The sequence below is a fragment of the Pseudophryne corroboree genome, assembly GCF_028390025.1.
Source record: "Pseudophryne corroboree isolate aPseCor3 chromosome 3 unlocalized genomic scaffold, aPseCor3.hap2 SUPER_3_unloc_100, whole genome shotgun sequence".
In the NCBI taxonomy this organism is placed as follows: domain Eukaryota; kingdom Metazoa; phylum Chordata; class Amphibia; order Anura; family Myobatrachidae; genus Pseudophryne; species Pseudophryne corroboree.
In genome coordinates this window covers 165,594-193,121 of record NW_026967495.1, presented here as the reverse complement: position 1 = coordinate 193,121, position 27,528 = coordinate 165,594, and the positions used below count along the sequence as shown (strand labels likewise).

Sequence of the window (27,528 nt, the reverse complement as noted above, 5' to 3'; positions counted from 1 at the left end):
CAAAGAAGTCACAGGTGAGAGGCCATATTCCTGTTCTGAGTGTGGGAAATGTTTTGCACAGAAATCAAATCTTGTTCTACATCAGCGTAGTCACACAGGTGAGAAGTCATATTCCTGTTCTGAGTGTGGGAAATTTTTTACACAGAAATCAGTTCTTGTTACACATCAGAGATGTCACACAGGTGAGAAGCCTTTTTCATACTGTGAGAGAAATAAATCTGCTCTTGTTGAACATATTAGACATTACCCAAGTACGGAACCATTTAAATCTTCTGGAGTATAATTATCACTGTCATGCAATGTTCCTCAAGGGTCAATCCTATCTCCTATGCTTTATGCAATATAAATGCTACCACTGGGTGATATAATCAGACATCATGGCCTGGTCTACCACTGCTATGCTGATGATTGCTTTTTGCTCCATGTACTGAGAATATAATATCAATCCTAAATGGTTGTCTAGCTGAGCGCCAGGGGTGGATGATGCCAGTTGGCTGTGACTCAGTCTTTGTGAAACATAATAGAAGCTCCCAAACAAAGGACAAGACTACAGCTTTACCAACCATCTGGATTTATGCGTTGGTGTTCAGAATTGAAAATACTGAACATGTGCTGAATCTTTGTGTTGTCCTGGTATGTGGCTGACACATACATCAGGTATCCGCCACATACAAATCCTCATTCTTCCATCTGTGGACCATAGCCAGAATCAAGCACTTGATTCCCTCAGAAGTTCATAGACTACTGCAATGCCATCTACCTGGCTCACCCAGCAAAAGAATTACAGAGCTTGCAGCTAGTACAGAATGCAGCAGCCAAGCTGTTACCTAACCAGCCCGTTCCTGCCACATAACACCCATTCTCTACTCCCTTCACCGGCTGCCTGTAAGATGACAAATCTATTTCATAATTGGTTAACTGACCTTCCCAGCCCAACATTACATGGTCCAAGGTACTAGAAGCAGCTTCTGCCTCCTTACTGCCCTGCTTGCTTGCTTCTGCAGATGAAGGACTGTTACCAGCAGTACCAAGAATCTCCTGTCATTCATTTAAGGGTCAAACTTTTAGTTTTGCAGCATTGACCATGGAACTCACTGCCTTGCAGAGTCCAAGAGACCACCACTCTAGAGACCTTCACAAGCAGGCTGATGACTGTTACACTTTTCATTAATGTACCTCTATTTAGTTCCTAAATAATACATCCCAAATGCTTAGGTCTTTTTTCTGCTGTTTATTTTGTTTCTTGTACTTTGTGTAAATGTGAATGTCTAATACCAGGTTGCACAATCTGTATTGCTGCACGACAGTATGGCTGCCATTGGAACGTGTTTTCACTTCTTCTAGTTTGCCTAACTTGTTGCAGACACTCATCTTGATAAGGAGTGTTTTCTGATACAAGATCCTATCCATATATACCCTGTATATTACCATGTGCATTAGAGTCACCCGGGTTCCATCTGCAGTGGTTTGTTGTATGTTACATCTATATGGTGCGGATACTCCTCTGTATGATTTCATAATAAAAGCTTTTGTTTGCATCTAATTATTGCATTAAAGCTTTTATTTTTTTATCTGTTTTATATTCCCGTCTGAGTAATTACGCCATAATGTCTAATCTCGGAGTGCACCCCAGAAGATGTAAAGAAACCTTGTAAGTGTTCCATCATTCTGTTTCGTGTAAGCATACAGGTAAGTGATGGCACGATGGTCACTGTCCGTCACATTCCGGTGGTAAAATGGAAGTGGGACTGTCTGGGCTTATTCTAGTCTACTGCAGAAATAAAAAAACTCAGCCATTATCCTGCTTAAAAAAATAACAAAGCCCATAAATCAAGCTTGGTAGGACAAGACAGAAGCCACATTAATGGTGGCACATCATATAGGCTGAGGACCCATGCTTTTGCTATATATGAAATAACTCCCTCTTCACCCACAAAAACCTTCCCTTCACCATTCACAATGTCCTCCATTGCCCCTTCAGAAGGGACACAACTTTCCTTTGCTTTTTCTACCTCCTCCTGTACAGAGCCCAGGACCACCTCCATGACCATTTCATCTTTATCTGGAGGCCAGGCATCTGGGAGGTTAGTGGCCTGAGATGACCACAGAACCACCAGGTAGTGGGCAAGAAGAATCCACAGACTCCCCAGGAACTGGAGAGTCCAAGGATCTACCCCGCATCAGCCAGAGAAGGGTCAACCACAGGGACTGGCTCACCAATTTCCTTCCTAAGAGCTGCTGTTTACCCAGTTTGGTACATGTGGGATTCCACTCCAATTTCCCTTGAGAGTCCTTACCCTCACTAATCCCTTCTGAACCTACCGTTCCTTCCCCTTCCAACCACTCCTCCTTTTTAAGCTTTTCACCACCTGCTGTGTGTGTCCCATCCAACTACTCCATTCCTTGACTCATTGGTGTAGAAATCCCCTTCCCCCCTCCACCCCCACCACACTGATACACTGCAGTTAAGCTGTAAGACTTGCTACTAGCAGTACTCACTACTCAGCACACACACTCACATCATGATTACACAGCTGTGCCAGAGACACTGTCTCACTGACAACCAGGACGAGACACTCCCAGAAAGGCATGTATGTATGAGTACGGAGAGAGTGGGCGCAGTGGGGCTGCATGACTGACAGCTGAGCCTGTCACGTCAGTGAGGTGACAAAATGCAAGATATAATTACCTAGCTAAATCAGGCGCTAATGCAATGTTACATGTATTAAATGAGCACCAAATATATTGATTATTAGCAGCTCCTATGCGGCAACTGGATGCCTTAGACGATATAGATTGTTTAAGTTTCAATAGAGACATAACAGAGCGCTGATGGTATATAAATAAAAATATTTCTAATATTTATTAGAGTTCAACACAATAAAAACAGTTATGCCAATAATAACCAGATAAAATGTAGCCACAATATTTCTGATTGTATATAAACTATACAGATTCAGCTGTAATCTCCTATATATTAGACCAAGTCTGTGACTGTGCCTGGCTGTAACGCTGGGTGGAGTCACACGCCTGGACGGAGTCACCTGCTTCTGACCAGTTCCCAGGTGGACAACCACACAATCCAGCCACCATCATCAGTGGGCACCATCACTGGATGGACGCCCTACCGTGCTCGGTACCACACACACCACCCCATACACCCACCCTTGGTTTTCCCGCAACACACAGCCACCCGCACCCTTAATGACACCCGCAACTCACCGCACCGAAGCCTCTTCCCCGACAACCTGCCAACTCGCTCCCACTGCAAATTAAGAAAATTATTTGTAAGAACTTTGATATATTAAATCAAGATCCCATACTTAGGGGAAATATACTTTCTAAACCCAAGTTTATTTTCAAGAAAAACCGTTCAATTAAAAACATTCTTGCCCCCAGTTATTTAAAAGAAACACCCACAACCATACAGGGGGATGCCACACAAGATATATGGCTACCTTCCAGACCAAAGGGTTTTTATCGCTGTGGGGCTACAAGATGCACCACATGTAAGCATATTCCCAGAAGAACTTTAACTATTTCTATTGATAGAGAAGAAAAGTATACATTAGCCAGTTTTATGAACTGTGACACAAGCTATATAATTTACCTTCTTACATGTGGTTGCAATCAAAAATACGTGGGACGTACTACTAGTAGTATTAAAGTTCGATTTATGTAGCATCGTCGAAATATTATAAATAAATTTCCCACGCATAGTGTCTCCAGACACTTTAGAGACAAACATGGTGGTGACCCTAGCTCTCTGGGTTTGATAGCAATTGAACATGTTACAGTGACTTAAGTGCCCTACACACTTAAAGATTATCTGTCCAATCTTTCTGGTTGGAACAAAAATCTGGTAATGTATGGGAGCAAATGTCAATTGACCATTTGCTCTCAAACACTGGACAACAGACAAAAATGGACTTTTAAACAAATTGGTTAAGTTTGTTTTGTTACAATTGATCTTAACAACCATTTCTGTCCATTTTCTGGATTTTGGGAGCAAATGGTTGATTGTCATTTGCTCATAGACATTGCCAGATTTTCTTTCCAATCAGACAGATTGGACAGATACTCTTTAAGTGTGTATGGCCCTTAAGAGAGGTGGGGATCGATACAAAAACCTGTGCAAACAAGAACTTTACTGGATGTATAGACTAGATACTGTCTATCCATCTGGATTGAATGAGATAGTCGAACTCAATCCAGTATTGTGATTCTGAACCTTCCCTCTTGGTTGCCTTCCCTCCACCCCTTTCTCCGTATGGGCTGTATATATATACATTTTACATAATTGTTCGATCAATCTAATGAAATTACTTATTACGGAGAAGAAACGTCTCCTAGAAAGCCTGGAGACGGAAATTAAGGAAACTGAAAAAGGTTTCGAGAGTCACAAGGATAAAGAAGATTTCAGGATTAATGAGAAAGTCTTAAACAAAAAACTGGAGCAAGTAGAGGAAGTAGTTATCAGGAATAAAGAAAAGAAATTTACTAGGGACAAACAAGATTATGAAACCAATAGAGTTAAAAATTGGAGTCGCTTTACCAGGGAAGGACCACAAGAACATAGAGCGAAAAGGGAATATTGGCAAACAGTACCAGAAAAAGGTAGAAGGAGATTTCAGAGCAATGCCGCACAAGAGAGGAAACAACTACGGACTGACAACAGATTTTCGGCCTTGCAAAGATTGGAATCAACAGGAGAGGAGGTTTTTTTATCCCCAGGACCAAGTACACGGGTCAAGGATACGGTAAGAAACACTCTCAAGAACGCAGAGATACTCCCCTCACCTCGAAAAAGAAGGTTTGTAGAAGAAGAGGATGCCGTGGGGGTAGGAGGAAAGAACAAATACAAAAGACGAAACCTGCAGTACAATTATCCGCACCAAAAGGCATCTTCAACCTATCAAGCCACAATTTAACCGAACACGAGATGTCCCTCCTGAATAAAGGCTTGTCGTATGCACCTACAAAGGGGATGAATAAGTTTGACGTGTTTGTGGATCTAAATAAATTTGTCAGAAAACTGACCTTAAAACGTCACTTCCTAAGGAAAGAAGATGCCGTAATTCAGAACTACGAACAATCAAAATCAGGCTTGAGACCGACGTCTAAGTTCTACCCACTGGAGTCCAAGGGAAATAATATAGGGATTTTCTATGACTTGGTGAAAAAAGACCTATGCGATGCCGAGATCAAACCTATTAAGGAGAAAAAACTCACAAACGGAGAAAGGCAAGCAATTAAGCTATTGCAGGACAACAAGGGAATTATTATAAAACCTGCTGACAAAGGGGGGGGGCTGGTAGTCATGGACCGTACGGCGTATGTAGCGGAGGCCGAAAGGCTGCTGGGAGATAGGTCCTCATACGCACTACTACCGACGGATCCAAAGGAACGCTTTGTGGAGGAACTGAGAGGGATCCTCCTAAAAGGCCTCCGCAATGGAACACTAACTAAGGAGGAATATCAGTACCTCTAGAATACCAACCCCGTTACCCCCATTTTTTACTTCCTCCCAAAAGTGCACAAGTCACTGATAAATCCACCAGGGAGGCCCATCGTGGCAGGGATTGATTCCCTGACATCCCACCTGTCTGAATATGTGGACATTTTCCTAAGAAAGTATGTTGTGGATCTACCCGCCTATCTTAAAGATACCACTTCGGTTCTTAAACTCATGGAACTCCAAGAATGGAAAGACACTTATAGATGGGTCACGATAGATGTACAGTCCCTCTACATGTGCATCCAGCATGAAAAGGGGATCCAGGCATGCAAGTTTTTCTTGGATAAGGACCAACTCATCACGGAGGAGCACCAGAGTTTTATATGCGAACTAATGGATTTTATATTGAAACATAATTATTTTAAATTTTTAGACCAATTTTACCTCCAGACATGTGGGACAGCGATGGGTACTATTTTTGCACCAAGTTTCGCCAATCTTTTTATGGGCTTCTGGGAGAATGAACACATATACATGGACCACCCTTTTAAATTAAATATCATATTTTATAAAAGGTACATAGATGATATTTTAATTATATGGGACGGGGATGAATCTTCTTTTAAGTCTTTTTTTAACTACATATCGGAGAATACCATGAATCTGAAGTTTACAGCCAAGGACGACACGGAGCAGATAGATTTCCTGGATTTGGTACTCACCCATCGGGGGAAAGAAATCATAACAAAAAATTACATAAAAGAGGTAGACATGAATAGCTACGTCCACTACAGAAGCAACCACCTGAAACGGTGGAAGAACAATATCCCTTATTCGCAGTTTAACAGGATTACACGTAATTGTAAGACCGTGGAAGATTGCGATGCCCAACTCTCCATCTACACGGAGAGGTTCAAAGAAAAAGGGTACCCCAAGTACATTTTGGAGGAGGCCAACAACAAAACTAAGACACTAGAAAGGAAACAACTACTGGAATACAAACCTAAGGAGAAGAAAGAGGACCTCACCAGATTCATCACAACATACAATAGACATGAGGGACATATTAAGAAAGCACTCAAATCACACTGGAATATCTTACTGATGGACCCCATTCTGAAGGACTACCTACCGCAGGAACCACAGGTGGTATTCAGAAAATCCCAGAATCTAAAAGACCTCCTTGCACCCAGTATGCTTAGAAACCAGACAACATCGAAAACATCTCTGCCCAAATGTGTGGGTTGTTATAAATGCGGCCATTGTAACATCTGCAGGTACGTACATCCCAACAGAAAGACGTTCAAAAACACAGGGGAAGTAAAGGAGTACAAGCTCAAGCACTTTATCAACTGCAATACAAGCTCAGTCATTTATCTCCTGGAGTGTCCATGCAAAATGAAATACGTTGGAAAGACTAAAAGGCCTTTGAAACTCCGCATACAAGAACACGTCAGGAACATTAGAAACAAGGTTCAAACACACGCGGTCTCACGACATTTCCTGCAACACCATGATTCAAATCCAGAAGAACTTACATTCAAAGGGATTGAATTAGTTACACTCGGAGAAAGAGGGGGGGACCTCTCCAACCTCCTATCAAGGCGCGAAATGTATTGGATTTACGAAGTGAAATCACTACACCCTGATGGACTTAATGAGAACTACGAGATTGCACCATTTTTGTGAACATAAGCGCATTATTTCATTCATTTGAAACCGCCGGCACTCTCTCTTCCTTCCTACTACGTCCATGAGCTTTGGGGCACCTAACAGTGCAATCCCAATCTCTGGACACTTCTTCCCGTGTAGCCCAGATCTTAATTACAGCCATACCACACTGGATATGCCCAAATACGCCCGATCTTGGAAGCCAAGCAGTGTTGGCCCGGTTAGTACAGGGCTAGGAGACTGCCCAGGAATACCGGGTGCTGTAAGAAACACAGGTCTGGCAGGGATTTACTCTAACTGCAATTCTGCGTATGACGGCGTCACTACTGTACAAAATATGAATCACTGGAATTATGTCAAGTCAGTGACTCCTTTATAACACTTTTTAATCTTTCTAATATTGTTATTATTTACCAGCCTAATATCCATATGACACCGGTATGCATTTTAGAACCATTGCGCCTGAAGGTTATATCCATATAAAACTTCTGTATGTATATACTAGATTATTAATGTTTTTATATGTGCAGAATATTGCATAGTTTAGGTGCTTATGCATCCATATGAATGTGTCCAGATGCCATGTCCCTTAAGTGACATATATAAATTTAGAGCAAATAGATCTGTGCTGCTAAAAAAGAAAACTTCTGAATCCGTTTTTCCTTCCCTTATATGATGATTCCATGTCTGGAGACAATTAATCCTGAAGAATCAGCGCCTATGAATGGACTAAATCACCACTAAGATGGCCACCGGCACCTGATATCAGCATACAAGACTGTCTCCAAAAACGGACTTCTTAAAGATGGCCGCCGAACCCTGTAATACACCTGCCCGGCACATGCTCAGTAAAGGCTCCCGGACACAGGAAGTGGGACGGAAATGACGTCAGAGACGTCCCGGACCGGAAGTCCATATCCAGAGACTTCTTCTTAGTATTTTACCACTTTACAGCACTAGTTTTGTAAAGCAAACATGGCGTTTTACATGTCCCAGTATACACCTATACAACTAGTACATTGAATATACATTATTAGATCCTGAACCCCTGGTTAGGTTAATTACAGGAAGTGAGGTAATTAATCACTTCCTGACCCATAATGGTATATATAGATGATCTGTCCCACATGCATGATACCCCTTGATGAAGTCAGACCAGACGAAACGCGTTGGGTGAATCCGGATACTACTGAATCCTCAGTTAAGCTACCTCTATCCATCTCCATTATAATTGCATTCCAAATCTCTTTTTATCCCTCATCAATTCCGTGTTTTTAATTTTTAATTTCTAACATTTTGAATTGTATTTTTTAGTAACCCCATGCTTTTTAATTTGCTTTCAAAAAATGTTTATGTGCTCTATGTAAATTTTAAACTGTTCTCTTGCCAGTGTAATTCTGATGCTTTTTCATTGTTATGTGCCTAGGGTCCCATCGTGTTAGTATTTAGCACCTTGGATGTTGTAACCCCGCTTTGGCCAGTTATGTGTTTTTATAAGTCTTTTTATATATAAAACATCTTTTGTTCATAAATAAACCCCCTTCTTTTAATTAATAATAGCAGTCCTTTTTTCTGCCACCATTGGTCGCTCAGATCTTATCCATCACTTCCAATATATATATTAAGTAGTACGTATTATTGTTTTAGACAACCTGGGTCTATCCAAATTGAATGAGTATTATCTGTATATATATAACTTCGCATAAATTTAGGTGGGTGGTCCATATGGGGATAAGTATCGAACAGTTTATGAGATATACGTATGGTCTCTGTGAATATTGGTGATTTGTCTATTAATCGAATGTACCTCTCTTATAAAGTATTACTATCATGCTACCGTATCATTCTACTATATTATATGTGTTGACCTATTATACATTATAATCCATAAATATTCGCTTATTGTTATGTCTAAATGATTGGTGGTTTCATGGAGATTAATTTGCTAAATTTACGGCTGTCTTACAGAAAAAAGTGAGATCTATTTGATTATAAAGGACGTGTTTAAATCTGTTTTTTTTAGATGATAATCAGTTGCCTAGGAGACATCAGATAATAGATGTCACCATGGCAACTTATATATTTGCTACAATTGTGGAGTAACCCTCCGAAAATGGGGAGTCAACGTGCCACCAGGATACTGGTGCCACGTTGCTATATCTTTATGTTTCATTATTTCCAGCACTGGGGCCGTTTTGTATCGGTCTGGTGCACGGGTGTAGTGTAGTGACGCGGTAGCGTCACCATGACAACCCCTCAACATGACGGACACAGATGGAAGACGCGATGGGAGTAACGCCCCATTCGCGTCACTGACTATGGAGACGCGAGCAGATGACGTGGCGCCTGGTGACAGGATGACGCACCCAGGATGACGCGCAAGCATCACTATGGTAATTTAGATACACAGGAGTGCATGCTGACGTGGAGGGATGACGCGGTGAGAACGGCGTCCCCTCCGCGTCACCCTCTCTATGTGTTCGGACTCCCCATTGGATATAGTTTAACTAATACTATTAGAATCAGCAGTGAGGGGATGTCTTTCACTATATTGTGATCTCTCCAAATATATGGAATAGACTTCTAGTTCAACAGCTATGTGAGCAACCCTTTAGATATGGATTAATAATCCAGTTTTTCCTGATTCCCTTTTTCAAATGATAATGATAGTGGTCATGTGATCAGATTTCACTAAGATTTAGGTTTTTATTTCTTATATTTTATTAAAAATGCTTTTTATTATAGTGATTTGTGTATATGTTTATACTATTAATTGTTCCAACTCCTATGTCTGTCATTATTTTGGTCACATAATGCAAACAGGTGGTCACAACCAATTACACATGCTAATGAGCAACCATGTTGGTAGAGTATATAAACCATTACTGGCAGGATTGTTAGCACCTTGAAAAAGTTGCATGTATGCAATGAAACGCGTTGGTGGGACCTGCCTGACAGTGTTTTTCCCAGCCTCTGGAACGATTGTACCTGGACCAAGCCCCCGCTGTGGTTTTCCAACATTTGGACCCTTAAAGAATTTCCTATCATACCGTGGAGGATCTACAGCTACCACCCTCTGAGGAACAGCCGTTTGCGGACGCAGATTCGCCTAGTTACCTCAAGGGATGCTGGTGGTAACTATAACTCACAGATAGGACACTGGGCCCTCAAACCAAAGGGGACTTTTATAGGAACAGGTTCCATGCAATATTAACCTCCTATAAGGATTTACAATACGGGAAAAACACCATTTCTGATTTATATCTGATTTCATGTGGCAGTTGCCACTTATGTGCACTTTATCCAATTACTTTTTAATATACTCAAATTATGTTTTAATAAAATGATAAATGTTTTCATGTGACCAAGTTTGCATTTGTGACCATTAGGCGCTGTACTTCTTTGTTTGCTTATACCATTTGGGGGTCTGACCAACCCCATTTCTTGTTTAGCTGCTGTGGTGAACCACCCATCTAGCGCCTGGGAATAGCAATACCTTCGGGTATTTCTTTTTCTTTTAACCCGCACCAACCCTGGCTGCCTCCGCAACCTCCATCCCCAGTACCTGCCTCCAGCCACACACATCATACGCCGGACGAAAGCCGCAAGACACCCGCTCCACAGCCGCCCTCCGCAACCCCCCTCCCCAGCTCCTACCTCCAGCCACACACATCGGCCGCTGCACGGCATCCACCCGCACCCCCACAGCCTGCGCACACAACCCCCCCTCCCCAGCACCTACCACCAGCCACACACATCGGCCGCTGCACGGCACCCACCCGCACCCCACACCCCCACAGCCTGCACACACAACCCCCCCTCCCCAGCTCCTACCTCCAGCCACACACATCGGCCGCTGCACGGCACCCACCCGCACCCCCACAGCCTGCACACACAACCCCCCCCTCCCCAGCACCTACCTCCAGCTACACACATCGGCCGCTGCACGGCACCCACCCGCACCCCACACCCCCACAGCCTGCACACACAACCCCCCCCTCCCCAGCACCTACCTCCAGCTACACACATCGGCCGCTGCACGGCACCCACCCGCACCCCACACCCCCACAGCCTGCACACACAACCCCCCCTCCCCATCACCTACCTCCAGCTACACACATCGGCCGCTGCACTGCACCCACCCGCACCCCCACAGCCTGCACACACAACCCCCCCTCCCCAGCACCTACCTCCAGCCACACACATCGGCCGCTGCACGGCAATGTGTAAAAAGGGGGACTGGCTGCTGCAATGTGTAAAAAGGGGGAATGGCTGCCGCAATGTGTAAAAAGGGGTCCTGGCTGCCGCAATGTATAAAAAGGGGTCCTGGCTGCCGCAATGTGTAAAAAGGGGGACTGGCTGCCGCAATGTGTAAAAAGGGGGACTGTCTGCTGTAATGTGTAAAAAGGGGGACGCTGTCTGCTGTAATGTATAAAAGGGGGATGCTGGTGTAGTGGCGCTACTAGTCTACCTGGTGTAGTGGCGCTACTGTGCAGCGTAATTTGAAAATGCTGAAAATTAAATTATGTCTTGTATTCCTATCGCTAATATCTCTCCGTGATGCCATGCTAAAGCTGCCTGAGTATATACAGAAAACAACAATATAACAACTAATTGATGTTACTATTAAAGCAAAATCAATACAGGCGCTATAATAAATTAAGAACAATAAATGTGTTCACACTAATAAATTAGTACATAAACTGCAGCTCCCATATAAAGTGTCTGCAACACCTAAAAACACAGTATATTTTATGATATAATTATAATAATAACTATATAAGAGAGCGCAAGGTGCTGAATGAATCAATAAAATTTATTTAAATGTTTAAAAAATTATACATACAATCAATGAACAAGAAAATAGCTGATTAAGGAGCATAAGATCGACTGACCATCCCTAGTAATTAATAAGAATGTCCCATCTTTTGTGAAGCATGGAGTATCCAATTGATATTAGTGGAACTAATAGAGTATAAATGAAGAGACGTCTCACTTCAAACTCTGTTTAGAGATCAAAGTCCACCGTGGATTAAAATGCCTCCGTATAGGTTGTACTGGAAAGAGTATGTTTTAAAGAGAAATTAGACGTCACCCTTAGTGAGATAGATATTGATAATCTCCAAGCCAAAGTATTGCTTCACTAACCCCCACACATAACACTAGAAGCTCACCGCAGATGTTGGTAATGAACAGAAGCCGTGTCCTGTAGCAGTCAGGAGGCCAGACAATGCGGGAGCAGCGGTGTAGAGACGATGGCAGGTCTCAGATGTCCGTAACACCGCAAGTGTGGAGACGATGGCAGGTCTCAGATGTCTGCAGCACCGCAGGTATAATGATGGAAACAAGCCGTATCCTGTAGCACTCAGGAGGTCAGGTGATGCAGGAGTAGCAGTGTGGAGACGATGGCAGGTCTCAACTGTGGTAATAAGCGGACGTTGGCAGGTCCCGGGGGGGGGGGGGGGGGAAGCATAGGCAGAATCACACTGGAAATCTGTTACTTTTAAACTACTTTATTTCATCTTTAACACAGATTTGTGTCTATAGTTTAAACTTAAAAAATACTTTACTCTATGCACAGCCTATGGGGGTCATTCAGACCCAGCCGCAATAGCGGCCCGCAGCAGTTTGCTGGCAGCGGCCGCGCAGACACACACATTGCGGTCACATCCCTGAGGGGTGAATGCGGGCAGCCGGGACCATTTTCCGGGGGGCTGCGTGATGTCACATCTGCGTTCATCTCTGATTAACCCCCTATAAGCTTCCAGAGTGCACCTCATATCTCATCTTTTCCAAGTTACTACAAATGATATGAGATCGGTAGCAGCACTACTTTCAGGATTATTACAGAACACACATAAAGGCTGACACAGCAAATAACAGTAACACATACAAGGGATTAATTAGAAATAAGGAAGCATAATCATCATTAAGTCTAATTATCAACTGGTTCTGTGTGGGACCCATACACCTCTTTACTGCCTCCAGCAGCCCCTGGTACTGCACTGCGGCCATACACCATCTCCCCCCACTACTGCCACCACCCTGTCTCCTCCCAGTACTGACACCCACCCTGTCTCACCCCCCTACTGCCACCCACCCTGTCTCCCCCCACTACTGCCAGTCCTGTCTCCCCCCCACTACTTCCACCACCCTGTCTCCCCCATTACTGCCACCCGCCCTGTCTCCCCCCCTATTGCCATCAGCCCCGTCTCCCCCCACTACTTCCACCCACCCTGTTTCCCCCCTTACTGCTATCCGCCCTGTCTCCCCCCCTACTGCCATCTGCCCTGTCTTCCTCTACTACTGCCACCCGCCCCGTATCCCCCCCACTACTGCCACATCTCCTCCCAGTACTTCCAAAGCCCGTCTTCATCCACTACTGCCACCCACCCCGCCTCCCCCCACTACTGCCACCCACACTGTCTCCCCACCACTACTGCCACACGCCCTGTATCCCCCTACTGACACCTGCCCCGTCTCCCCCCACTACTGCCAAAACCTTATCTTCCTCCACTACTGCCACTCACCACGCCTTCCCCACTACTGCCACCCGCAGTCTCCCTCCACTACTGCCACATGCCCCATCTCCCCCCAATACTGCCACAAGCCCCATCTCTACCAACTACTGCCACTGCCCTTTTACTACTGCCACCCATCCTGTCACCCCACTATTTCCACCCGCCCTGTCTCCCCCCTACTGCCACCCGCCCCGTCTCCCTCACTACTGCCACCCGCCCCATCTCCCCCCACTACTGCCAGGGAGCAGTGAATGGGTGTTATGTGGCAGGAACAACTGGTTAGGTAACAGCCTGGCTGCTGCATTCTGTACAAGCTGTAAGCAGTTTAATTCTATTGCTGGGAGACCCAGGTAGAGGACATTGCAGTAGTCCATGCGTGATGATACAAGTGCATGTATGACTGTAGGTAGATCTTCTGAGGGAAAAAAAGTGCTGCAGTCTGGCTATGTTCCTCAGATGAGGATCTGATTGTGGCAGATACCGATGTCTAAGTGTCACTTCACCATCCAGGACACCAAGATTACGCACAGGATCAGCATTTTGTAACTCTGAACCCCCAAGCGCAAGTCTGGTTGGTTTGCAAAGCTGAGCTGTAGCCCTGCCCTTTGTTGGTGAGCTTCTATCATAAGGACGATTCACCAGGTCTGAGTCACAGCCAACTGGCATCACCTACACCTGGAGCTCAGCTAGACAACCATTTAGGATAGGTACTGGGTTCTTAGTACCCGGAGCAAAAGACAGGTCATCTGCATAGCAGTGGTAGACAAGGACATGACATCTCTTTGTTTCACCCTGCGGTAGCATGTATATTGCAAAAAGCATGGGAGATAGCATAAGAACCTTCAAAAACATTTCATGGCAATGATCAGTATACTCTAGAAGAATAAAATGTTTCCTCACCTGATGACTATTATGTGCAACAAGAGTGATTTATTTCTCAGAGTATAGAAACGGTTTCTCACCAGTGTGAGTTCTCTGATGTGTAACAAGACCTGATTTGTGTGAAAAACATTTCCCACACTTAGAACATGGAAATGGCTTCTCACCTGTGTGACATCGCTGATGTGTAAATAGTTGTGATTTCTGTGTAAAACATTTCCCGCACTCAGTGCAAGAAAATGGCTTTTCACCTGTGTGACTTCTCTCATGTATAACAAGGTGTGATTTTTGTGTAAAACATTTCCCACACTCAGAGCAAGAAAATGGCTTTTCACCTGTGTGACTTCTCTCATGTATAACAAGGTGTGATTTTTGTGTAAAACATTTCCCACACTCACAGCAAGAAAATGGCTTTTCACCTGTGTGACTTCTCTCATGTATAACAAGGTGTGATTTACTTAAACAAAATTTCCCACACTCAGAGCAAGAAAATGGCTTCTCACCAGTGTGACTTCCCTGATGTTTAATAAGATCTGATTTGTGTGCAGAACATTTTCCACACTCAGAAAATGGAAACGGTTTCTCACCTGTGTGAGTTCTCTGATGTGTAATAAGTTGTGATTTCTGGGTAAAACATTTCCCACACTCAGAGCAAGAAAATGGCTTCTCACCTGTGTGACTTCTCTGATGTGTAATAAGTTGTGATTTCTGGGTAAAACATTTCCCACACTCAGAGCAATAAAATGGATTCTCACCTGTGTGACCTCTCTGATGTGTAATAAGTTGTGATTTCTGGGTAAAACATTTCCCACACTCAGAGCAATAAAATGGCCTCTCACCTGTGTGACTTCTCTGATGTATAACAAGATCTGATTTGTGTGCAAAATATTTCCCACACTCAGAACACGGAAATGGCTTCTCACCTGTGTGACTTCTCTGATGTGTAACAAGACCTGATTTGTGTGCAAAATATTTCCCACACTCAGAACATGGAAATGGCTTCTCACCTGTGTGACTTTTCTGATGTGTAACAAGACCTGATTTGTGTGCAAAACATTTCCCACACTCTGAACATGGAAATGGCTTCTCACCTGTGTGAATTCTCTGATGTCTAACAAGTTGAGAATACTGGGTAAAACTTTTCCCACATTCAGAGCAAGAAAATGGCTTCTCTCCTGTGTGACTTCTCTGATGTATAACAAGATCTGATTTGTGTGCAAAACATTTCCCACACTCAGAACATGGAAATGGCTTCTCACCTGTGTGACTTCTCTCGTGTTTTATAAGATCTGATTTCCGTGTAAAACATTTCCCACACTCAGAGCAAGGAAATAGATTCTCACCTGTGTGATGTCTCTGATGTATAACAAGTTGTGATTTCCGTGCAAAACATTTCCCACACTCAGAACATGGAAATGGTGATGTACCTGTGTGACATCTCTTATGTGCATCAAGAGTTGTTTTGTATGTAAAACATATCCCACACTCAAAACAGGAATATGGTTTCTCACCTGTATGTACTCTCTTATGTATTACAAGAAGTGATTTCTTTGCAAAACATTTCCCACACTCAGTACATGGAAATGGCCTCTCACCTGTGTGCCTTCTCTGATGTATAACAAGATCTGATTTGTATGTAAAACATTTCCCACACTCAGTACATGTCAGTGGCCTCTCACCTGCCTTACCTGTGTGTGGGTTAATAGGCTTTGTGTTCTGTGTAAAACTTTTGGCATCTATAGAACAGGGAAACACTGTATCTACTGTCAGAGCTGTAACAGATGCCCCAATATCAGAGTGATCAGGAGAACATTTCCCAGGGTCAGAGGGATCAGCTGAAAGAGCTGGATGTATAATTGGGGTAATGGGGTTATCTCCTGGAGAATCCTGTATTCTGTCATTATCTTTTATGTCACAATCCGGGGATAACATTAGATGTCCTTCTGAAATATTCCTACTTGTGTGTCCATCTGCTGGAAATAAAATACATTATGGAAATGTGACATTTTCTGTAACAATATTAATCTTGTAAACAATAGAAGACGACTCTCTGGGACACTTAATTGTAAATGTGTGTGTATAATAAAACATAACTTTTAATGAAGGCTTTATAATATTGTGTCTCATATGATCATTGTGTCCACTCTCCTGAGAACACTCACAATAACAAATGTAATATTATAAATAAGAATTTACTTACCGATAATTCTATTTCTCATAGTCCGTAGTGGATGCTGGGACTCCGTAAGGACCATGGGGAATAGCGGCTCCGCAGGAGACTGGGCACAAAAGTAAAAGCTTGAACTAGCTGGTGTGCACTGGCTCCTCCCCCTATGACCCTCCTCCAAGCCTCAGTTAGGATACTGTGCCCGGACGAGCGTACATAATAAGGAAGGATCTTGAATCCCGGGTAAGACTCATACCAGCCACACCAATCACACCGTACAACCTGTGATCTGAACCCAGTTAACAGTATGATAAACGAAGGAGCCTCTGAAAAGATGGCTCACAACAATAATAACCCGAATTTTGTAACAATAACTATATACAAGTATTGCAGACAATCCGCACTTGGGATGGGCGCCCAGCATCCACTACGGACTATGAGAAATAGAATTATCGGTAAGTAAATTCTTATTTTCTCTAACGTCCTAAGTGGATGCTGGGACTCCGTAAGGACCATGGGGATTATACCAAAGCTCCCAAACGGGCAGGAGAGTGCGGATGACTCTGCAGCACCGAATTAGAGAACTCCAGGTCCTCCTCAGCCAGGGTATCAAATTTGTAGAATTTAGCAAACGTGTTTGCCCCTGACCAAGTAGCTGCTCGGCAAAGTTGTAAAGCCGAGACCCCTCGGGCAGCCGCCCAAGATGAGCCCACCTTCCTTGTGGAATGGGCTTTTACAGATTTTGGCTGTGGCAGGCCTGCCACAGAATGTGCAAGCTGAATTGTACTACAAATCCAACGAGCAATCGTCTGCTTAGAAGCAGGAGCACCCAGCTTGTTGGGTGCATACAGGATAAACAGCGAGTCAGATTTCCTGACTCCAGCCGTCCTGGAAATATATATTTTCAGGGCCCTGACTACGTCCAGTAACTTGGAGTCCTCCAAGTCCCTAGTAGCCGCAGGCACCACAATAGGCTGGTTCACGTGAAACGCTGAAACCACCTTTGGGAGAAATTGAGGACGAGTCCTCAATTCTGCCCTATCCGTGTGAAAAATCAGGTAAGGGCTTTTATAAGATAAAGCCGCCAATTCTGAGACACGCCTGGCTGAAGCCAGGGCTAACAGCATTACCACCTTCCATGTGAGATATTTTAATTCCACAGTGGTGAGTGGTTCAAACCAATGTGATTTTAGGAACCCCAAAACCACATTGAGATCCCAAGGTGCCACCGGGGGCACAAAAGGAGGCTGTATATGCAGTACCCCTTTGACAAACGTCTGGACTTCAGGCACTGAAGCCAGTTCTTTTTGGAAGAAAATCGACAGGGCCGAAATTTGAACCTTAATGGACCCTAATTTTAGGCCCATAGACAGTCCTGTTTGCAGGAAATGTAGGAAGTGACCCAGTTGAAATTCCTCTGTAGGGGCCTCTTTGGCCTCACACCACGCAACATATTTTCGCCAAATGCGGTGATAATGTTTTGCGGTTACATCCTTCCTGGCCTTTATCAGGGTAGGGATGACTTCTTCTGGAATGCCTTTTTCCTTCAGGATCCGGCGTTCAACCGCCATGCCGTCAAACGCAGCCGCGGTAAGTCTTGGAACAGACAAGGCCCCTGCTGGAGCAGGTCCTTTCTTAGAGGTAGAGGCCACGGTTCCTCCGTGAGCATCTCTTGAAGTTCCGGGTACCAAGTCCTTCTTGGCCAATCCGGAACCACGAGTATAGTTCTTACTCCTCTCCTTTTTATGATTCTCAGTACTTTTGGTATGAGAGGCAGAGGAGGGAACACATACACTGACTGGTACACCCATGGTGTTACCAGAGCGTCCACCGCTATTGCCTGAGGGTCCCTTGACCTGGCGCAATATCTGTCTAGTTTTTTGTTGAGACGGGACGCCATTATGTCCACCTTTGGTTTTTCCCAACGGTTTACCATCTCTTGGAAGACTTCTGGATGAAGTCCCCACTCCCCCGGGTGAAGGTCGTGTCTGCTGAGGAAGTCCGCTTCCCAGTTATCCACTCCCGGAATGAACACTGCTGACAGTGCTATCACATGATTCTCCGCCCAGCGAAGAATCCTTGCAGCTTCTGCCATCGCCCTCCTGCTTCTCGTGCCACCCTGTCTGTTTACGTGGGCGACTGACGTGATGTTGTCCGATTGGATCAATACCGCCTGACCCTGAAGCAGGGGTTTTGCTTGACTTAGGGCATTGTAAATGGCCCTTAGTTCCAGAATGTTTATATGAAGAGATGTTTCCATGCTTGACCACAAGCCCTGGAAATTTCGTCCCTGTGTGACTGCTCCCCAGCCTCTCAGGCTGGCATCCGTGGTCACCAGGATCCAATCCTGAATGCCGAATCTGCGGCCCTCTAGTAGATGAGCACTCTGCAGCCACCACAGAAGAGACACCCTTGTCCTTGGCGACAGGGTTATCCGCTGATGCATCTGAAGATGCGATCCGGACCATTTGTCCAGAAGATCCCACTGAAACGTTCTTGCATGGAATCTTCCGAATGGAATCGCTTCGTAAGAAGCCACCATTTTTCCCAGGACCCTCGTGCACTGATGCACTGACACCTGGCCTGGTTTTAGGAGATTCCTGACTAGCTCGGATAACTCCCTGGCCTTCTCCTCTGGGAGAAACACCTTTTTCTGGACTGTGTCCAGAATCATTCCTAGGAACAGGAGACGTGTTGTTGGAATCAGCTGCGATTTTGGAATATTTAGAATCCACCCATGCTGACGTAACACTAACTGAGATAGTGCTACTCTGACTTCTAACTGTTCCCTGGACCTTGCCCTTATCAGGAGATCGTCCAAGTAAGGGATAATTAAAACGCCTTTTCTTCGAAGAAGAATCATCATTTCGGCCATTACCTTGGTAAAGACCCGAGGTGCCGTGGACAACCCAAACGGCAGCGTCTGAAACTGATAATGACAGTTTTGTACTACAAACCTGAGGTACCCTTGGTGAGAAGGGTAGATTGGGACGTGGAGATAAGCATCTTTGATGTCCAGAGACACCATATAGTCCCCTTCTTCCAGGTTTGCTATCACTGCTCTGAGTGACTCCATTTTGAATTTGAACCTCTTTATGTAAGTGTTCAAGGATTTTAGATTTAAAATTGGTCTCACCGAGCCGTCCGGCTTCGGTACCACAAACAGCGTGGAATAATACCCCTTTCCCTGTTGTAGGAGAGGTACCTTGATTATCACCTGCTGGGAATACAGCTTGTGAATGGCTTCCAAAACTGCCTCCCTGTCGGAGGGAGACTTTGGTAGAGCAGACTTCAGGAACCGGCGAGGGGGAGACGTCTTGAATTCCAGTTTGTACCCCTGTGATACTACCTGCAGAATCTAGGGGTCCACTTGCGAGTGAGCCCACTGCGCGTTGAAATTTTTGAGACGGGCCCCCACCGTGTCCGAGTCCGCTTGTAAAGCCCCAGCGTCATGCTGAAGACTTGGCAGAAGCAGAGGAGGGCTTCTGCTCCTGGGAAGAGGCTGCCTGGTGCAGTCTTTTTCCTCTTCCTCTGCCCCGGGGCAGAAATTAGTGGCCTTTTGCCCGCTTGTACTTATGGGAACGAAAGGACTGAGTTTGAAAAGACGGTGTCTTTTTCTGCTGAGAGGTGACCTGGGGTAAAAAGGTGGACTTTCCGGCCGTTGCCGTGGCCACCAGGTCCGATAGACCGGCCCCAAATAACTCCTCCCCTTTATACGGCAATACTTCCATATGTCGTTTGGAATCCGCATCCCCTGACCACTGTCGCGTCCATAACGCTCTTCTGGCAGAAATGGACATAGCACTCACTCTTGATGCCAGGGTGCAAATATCCCTCTGTGCATCACGCATATATAGTAATGCATCCTTCAAATGCTCTATAGTTAGTAATATACTGTCCCTATCCAGGGTATCAATATTTTCAGTCAGGGAATCCGACCACGCCACTCCAGCACTGCACATCCAGGCTGAGGCGATTGCTGGTCGCAGTATAACACCAGTATGTGTGTATATACCCTTCAGGATATTTTCCAGCCTTCTATCCGCTGGTTCTTTGAGGGCGGCCGTATCAGGAGACGGTAACGCTACTTGTTTAGATAAACGTGTGAGCGCTTTATCTACTCTAGGGGGTGTTTCCCAACGCGCCCTAACCTCTGGCGGGAAAGGGTATAGTGCCAATAATTTATTAGAAATTAGCACTTTTTTATCGGGGGAAACCCACGCTTTATCACACACCTCATTTAATTCATCTGACTCAGGAAAAGCTACTGGTAGTTTTTTTACTCCCCACATAATACCCTTCTTTGTGGTACTTGTAGTGTCAGAAATGTTCAATGCCTCCTTCATTGCCGTGATCATGTAACGTGTGGCCCTACTGGACATTACGTTTGTCTCCTCACCGTCGACACTGGACTCAGTATCTGTGTCTGGGTCTGTGTCGACCCACTGAGGTAACGGGCGTTTTATCGCCCCTGACGGTGTCTGAGACGCCTGGACAGGCACTAATTGATTTGTCGGCTGTCTCATGTCGTCAACAGTTGTTTGTAAAGTGCTGACATTGTCACGTAGTTCTTTAAATACAACCATCCAGTCAGGTGTCGACTCCCTAGGGGGTGACATCACTAACACAGGCAATTTCTCTGCTTCCACATCATTTTCCTCCTCATACATGTCGACACAATCGTACCGACACCCAGCACACACACAGGGAATGCTCTGATAGAGGACAGGACCCCACTAGCCCTTTGGGGAGACAGAGGGAGAGTTTGCCAGCACACACCAGAGCGCTATATATATATATAGGGATAACCTTATATAAGTGTTACTCCCTTTTATAGCTGCTGTTTATAATTTAGCTGCCAATAGTGCCCCCCCTCTCTCGTTTTTACCCTGATTCTGTAGGGACTGCAGGGGAGAGTCAGGGAGCCGTCCTTCCAGCGGAACTGTGAGGGAAAATGGCGCTTGTGTGCTGAGGAGATAGGCTCCGCCCCTTCACGACGGCCTTATCTCCCGCTTTTTTCTGGAAAACTGGCAGGGGTTAAATACATCAGTTAAATACATCCATATAGCCCAGGAGCTATATGTGATGTATTTCTTTTGCCATCCTAAGGTATTTCAGTTTTAATTGCGTCTCAGGGCGCACCCCCCCAGCGCCCTGCACCCTCAGTGACCGGAGTGTGAAGTGTGCTGAGAGCAATGGCGCACAGCTGCAGTGCTGTGCGCTACCTTAGTTGAAGACAGGAACGTCTTCTGCCGCCGATTTCACCGGACCTCTTCGTTCTTCAGGCTCTGTAAGGGGGCCGGCGGCGCGGCTCCGGGACCCATCCAGGCTGAACCTGTGATCGTCCCTCTGGAGCTAATGTCCAGTAGCCTAAGAAGCCCAATCCCCTCTGCACGCAGGTGAGTTCGCTTCTTCTCCCCTTAGTCCCACGATGCAGTGAGCCTGTTGCCAGCAGGACTCACTGAAAATAAAAAACCTAAAATAAACTTTTACTCTAAGCAGCTCAGGAGAGCCACCTAGCATGCACCCTTCTCGTTCGGGCACAAGAATCTAACTGAGGCTTGGAGGAGGGTCATAGGGGGAGGAGCCAGTGCACACCAGCTAGTTCAAGCTTTTACTTTTGTGCCCAGTCTCCTGCGGAGCCGCTATTCCCCATGGTCCTTACGGAGTCCCAGCATCCACTTAGGACGTTAGAGAAATAAGACTTAGATATATCTCTCTCTTGTACTGGTAACTAACCATGAAGTATAAATGGAGATGTAGTCACTTGCCAAGTCCTATGTCAGCACCAATGTAAAACAATGGATGGGGAACATATCGTATGAACTGGAGATTCTAGATGAACAATAACATCAGTCATATGAGCTGATGGATCAGAGAAATGTCTCCTAACGTTACTCCTGGAAGCATTGGTAAGGTAGCATTCCTTTATGTGTGTGCTCATACGCTGGTAAGCCTGTACAAGTGTTACTCACCCTTATATGAGGTGTATTGCTACAGCAGAGTAGGTGTGGAACAAGGGGGCAGATGTATTAACCTGGAGGCATAAGGAAGTGATAAACCAGTGATATGTGCAAGGTGATAAAGGCACCAGCCAATCAGGTCCTAACTGTTAATTTGCATATTGGAGCTGATTGGCTGGTGCCTTTATCACCTTGCACATATCACTGGTTTATCACTTCCTTATGCCTTCTCCAGGTTAATACATCTGCCCCAAGGTACTTTGCATGCAATACACCATATAATACCCTGTAATCATCATCATCTGCTAGGTTATAATTCACTCTTACACCCCCATCATCAGTGTTTTACCTCTATTCTCTCAATAGTAATAAGGATGATGTGTGTACGGTAAGTATGATATAGAGAATTACATATCAGAATCTATACAGCTGCCGCCATACTTCTGCTTCTCATACATGTGCTACTGGCAGCAGTGAACATCTGAGTGAGAGTGCAGGGAAGACAGCAGAGTCTGATGAGAAAGAGATTGGATCTGCCTTTGCAGGGATGTACCACACTAGTTAGTATATAAAATAACAACTAAGAGGGTCGTGGGCTGAGTCCATCCAGATGTGTTTTCTGGATCTCTCCTCACTAAGTGGCTTCTTATCTACCCTACCTGATAGCTTACCATGCCTCCAAAAAAGGTTAAAAAGGTACCAAATCGGCTCCACCTGTCCATCTCTTTGGTACCTCGAATTCAGGTGGTCCTTTTAAGACTGCTACAACATCATCTGCATCTTCTTGTCCATTGCACAGCCCAGCTGTAATGGCTGAAGACGTCTTAAGACACTCTAGATGGTCCTGCTACTCTACGCTCTATACATTCTATGTTATCTACATTTAAGGACTGAAATAACCTTAGAACTTAACTCTAATATTCAAGCTTTAAGGTCCGATATCAGTGAGATTGGCACTCGTACAGACTAAGATGAAAGAGATTGTTGCATCTCACAAAGATCTGATTTCAGCACATGACACCCTTCAGGAAGACCCGGTCTCTATTCGTGATAAAGTCATTGATTTAGAAGACAGGTCTCGGAGAAATAATATCAGAATAATGGGCATGACGGATTCTGTTACAAATGCTGAGCTCTATGATTATGCCACGGTCCTCTTTTCAGAAACTTTCACCGAAGGCTTCTGCCACTGACCTTCTTATTGATAGGATCCATAGACTCCCAAAGTCCAAACAGGCCTCTATCCAAGCACAGAGGGACACTCTGCTCAGGGTCCACTTTTTTCATATTAAAGAACGCATTCTACTAGCCGCTTTGTCTTCCTCATCCACAGCTGAGTGCCTGCGCTATATCTACATATTTATCCTGTGACGCTGGCCAAAAGGCGTCTATTTCACCCAAGGAAATTTGCAATACAAATGGAGCTTTCCTACTAAGGTTATTGTAATGCGAAATAGCACCTTCACAGTGATACCTTCACCCGAGGATGGCCCTGCTATTCTGAAAAAGTGGGACATTCCTGTTGACAGTACTTCATGACACTTTACCTAAGCCAATCCCGGAGGAGTTGTCTTCCATCTCGAAGTAATATGCTAAAGGAGTAAGACTGTTAGAGACACTCAGGGTTTGTTTCCTAATGTAACATGTGCCAACTGGGACTAAGTTACTGGGCATGGATCTATTTTTGGGCCAGATTTATTTGCTCTTGTTATGGGTATAAAATGTATCTTTTATCTTTATTTCCTGTGCTATATAATTGCTATATGGTCTGAAATTCTTTTCACTGTTACGTTTCATAATACCTTTCTAGAATGTTTGGGTGTTCAGGTAAAGCATGACTGATTCATCTAACATTCTGATGCCCTTATAACTGTTGGTAGAACCTAAATTGGATATCAGGCCATGTTCTTGGCCTTTACCTCCTTTGGATACATTGGTTACATTGAGATTTGAGATTTCTTTGTACAATTGTTACTATGATGACTAGATTTTGCCCTCTCGTATGGCTACTTGGGGTAGTCGATGGGTTTCCCTTTTAAGCCCGGCCGCCACCTTTTTCCACCTTTCTGTCACGGTACCCTAGTGACGGAAACTCTACCTCCTTTATGGACACTATTTCTGGTTTTCTCCCATATTTGTTCCCTATTTTATTTCTTATGTGATTTGATAGTTTGAAGTATGCACATGTCCTACAGACTCTATTGGACTTTACACAGATGATCCTAGATGTTTCATACCATGATCTGATCTCTCTCTATCACGGTGACGTTTTTAAGTCTTAATGTAAAAGGTCTCAATTCTCCCCGTAAGAGACATGTAACATTAACATATTTCGCTGACCAGAAGCCATTCAGGAATCACATGTTCCATTGCAGTCTCCCCCTCAGTTTACCAATAACTACCCAACATGCTATATCTCCTGTGATATCGCCATCCTTTCTAATAGATCCCGCCCCTTTCACCTGGAAAGCAAGTGGGTGGATTGCAATGGTAGATATTGGATTCTAGTTGGGAAAATTCATTATAAATATGTCCCCCTCACTTCTCTCTATGCCCCTAATGCCAGACAGACCCGACTACTTAGAGAGAGAAGGTCGTCATCCAAGTGCCAGAGAACAGGTAATCAGCAGGGAATGTGCAGGATTCTGAATGTTAGGGGTGAGCAGGAGTATAATAGGGGCTGAAGGCTCCTGACTCCCTCACTGGAAAAATATATATTCCTCATTAGTTTGCACCAACAGAGGAGGGTGTAGGATAAGAGATTGCTGTAGTGACTGAGCAAGGAGAAAATGTGACTCTTTTCTGTAATAAGTGTTTATTACTCACCTGTGCTGATATCTGTAGGGATCTTCTCCTCCTTACACTGCTGATCACCCCTCACATATGTCTCTTCTTCTCCCTCTATATCTTCTGCCTTTATATCAGTCACATACGTCTCTTCTTCTCCCTCTATATCTTCTGCCTTTATATCTGTCACATACGTCTCTTCTCCCTCTATATCTTCTGCCTTTATATCAGTCACATACGTCTCTTCTTCTTCCTCTATATCTTCTGTCTTCATATCAGTCACATACGTCTCTTCTTCTCCCTCTATATCTTCTGCCTTTATATCAGTCACATACGCCTCTTCTTCTCCCTCTATATCTTCTGCCTTTATATCAGTCACATACGTCTCTTCTTCTCCCTCTATATCTTCTGCCTTTATATCAGTCACATACGTCTCTTCTTCTCCCGCTGTATCTTCTATCTTAATGTCAGTGAGACATTCATCCTAAATAGCCCACAAAACAATGGAGGTCATTCCGAGTCGTTCGCTCGGTAAATTTCTTCGCATCGCAGCGATTTACCGCTTAGTGCGCATGCGCAATGTTCGCACTGCGACTGCGCCAAGTAAATTTGCTATGCAGTTAGGATTTTTACTCACGGCTTTTTCATCGTTCTGGTGATCGTAATGTGATTGACAGGAAATGGGTGTAACTGGGCGGAAACTAGCCGTTTTATGGGTGTGTGTGAAAAAACGCTACCGTTTCCGGAAAAAACGCAGGAGTGGCCGGAGAAACGGGGGAGTGTCTGGGCGAACGCTGGGTGTGTTTGTGACGTCAAACCAGGAACGACAAGCACTGAACTGATCGCAAATGCCGAGTAAGTCTGAAGCTACTCAGAAACTGCTAAGAGGTGTGTAATCGCAATATTGCGAATACGTCGTTCGCAATTTTAAGAAGCTAAGATTCACTCCCAGTAGGCGGCGGCTTAGCGTGAATAAATCTGCTACAATCAGCTTGCGAGCGAACAACTCGGAATGACCCCCAATATACATTAATAATAGTATGTTAATAGTATAATAGTGTATAAGACACACACAGCTTCTCTACAGATCATATAGTGACAGTCACTTTGGTATATTGTGGAGACCCTAAATCCCACCTACCTGATCCTCCTGTGGCATCCTGTGATTCTCCTCTGTACAATCCTGGGAATACAGAGGACGGGTACATCTCTCTGGGGTATCTCTGTTACTGGGCCCATCTGTAGGAGACACACAGTGACTGAGTACAGTGTATATATGTGATTATCAGATGATGTGTGTATATAGGGGGCCCCATACCTGCTCTCCCCTGTACAATACATGACAGTCTCCTCTTACCCAGTGATGTGAGGGGCCGGTGATTCTCCATCATCACGTCCTTGTACAGAAACCTGTGTTCCTCTATATACTCCCCCTCCTGCATGGAGACATAGACAGTGACATCCTGACACCTTATAGGCACCTGACACACACAGTAATACAGTCATCACCCAGACACATCTCCTGGTGTTACTGTATAATGTCCCATTCCCAGCAGTCACCTCTCCAGTCATCACCCAGACACGTCCCCTGGTGTTACTGTATAATGCCCCATTCCCGCCCGTCACATCTCCAGTCACCACCCAGACACGTCCCCTGGTGTTACTATATAATGCCCCATTCCCGCCAGTCACCTGTCCAGTCATCACCCAGACACGCCCCCCGGTGCTACTGTATAATGTCTCATTCCCAGCAGTCACCTCTCCAGTCATAACCCAGACACGTCCCCTGGTGTTACTGTATAATGCCCCATTCCCGCCCGTCACATCTCCAGTCACCACCCAGACACGTCCCCTGGTGTTACTATATAATGCCCCATTCCTGGCAGTCACCTCTCCAGTCATCACCGGACACATCCCCTGGTGTTACTGTATAATGTCCCATTCCCAGCAGTCACCTCTCCAGTCATCACCTGGACATGTCCCCTGGTGTTACTGTATAATGTCCCATTCCCAGCAGTCACCTATCCAGTCATCACCCATACACGTCCCCTGGTGTTACTGTATAATGCCCCATTCCCAGCA

At 44.8% G+C, this 27,528-nt stretch overlaps 1 protein-coding gene across 2 annotated transcripts in view; it reads right to left on the bottom strand.

Annotated features, from left to right (window-relative positions):
* Positions 1 to 13,879: 13,879 nt before the first annotated feature.
* LOC134983245 (oocyte zinc finger protein XlCOF6-like) overlaps positions 13,880 to 27,528 on the bottom strand; it is a 38,193-nt gene continuing 24,544 nt past the window's right edge. Inside the window, exons 3-6 of one of the 2 annotated variants that reach the window (XM_063948974.1) lie at positions 26,804 to 26,882; positions 26,588 to 26,685; positions 25,486 to 25,930; positions 13,880 to 16,502 (exon numbers count right to left, since the gene is read on the bottom strand). In XM_063948974.1, the coding sequence (XP_063805044.1) occupies positions 14,581 to 16,502; positions 25,486 to 25,930; positions 26,588 to 26,685; positions 26,804 to 26,837 (2,499 nt within the window). In that variant the 5' untranslated portion in view covers positions 26,838 to 26,882 and the 3' untranslated portion in view covers positions 13,880 to 14,580. The remainder of the gene's footprint in view (positions 16,503 to 25,485; positions 25,931 to 26,587; positions 26,686 to 26,803; positions 26,883 to 27,528) is intronic. The other variant, XM_063948975.1, reaches the window with a different exon arrangement.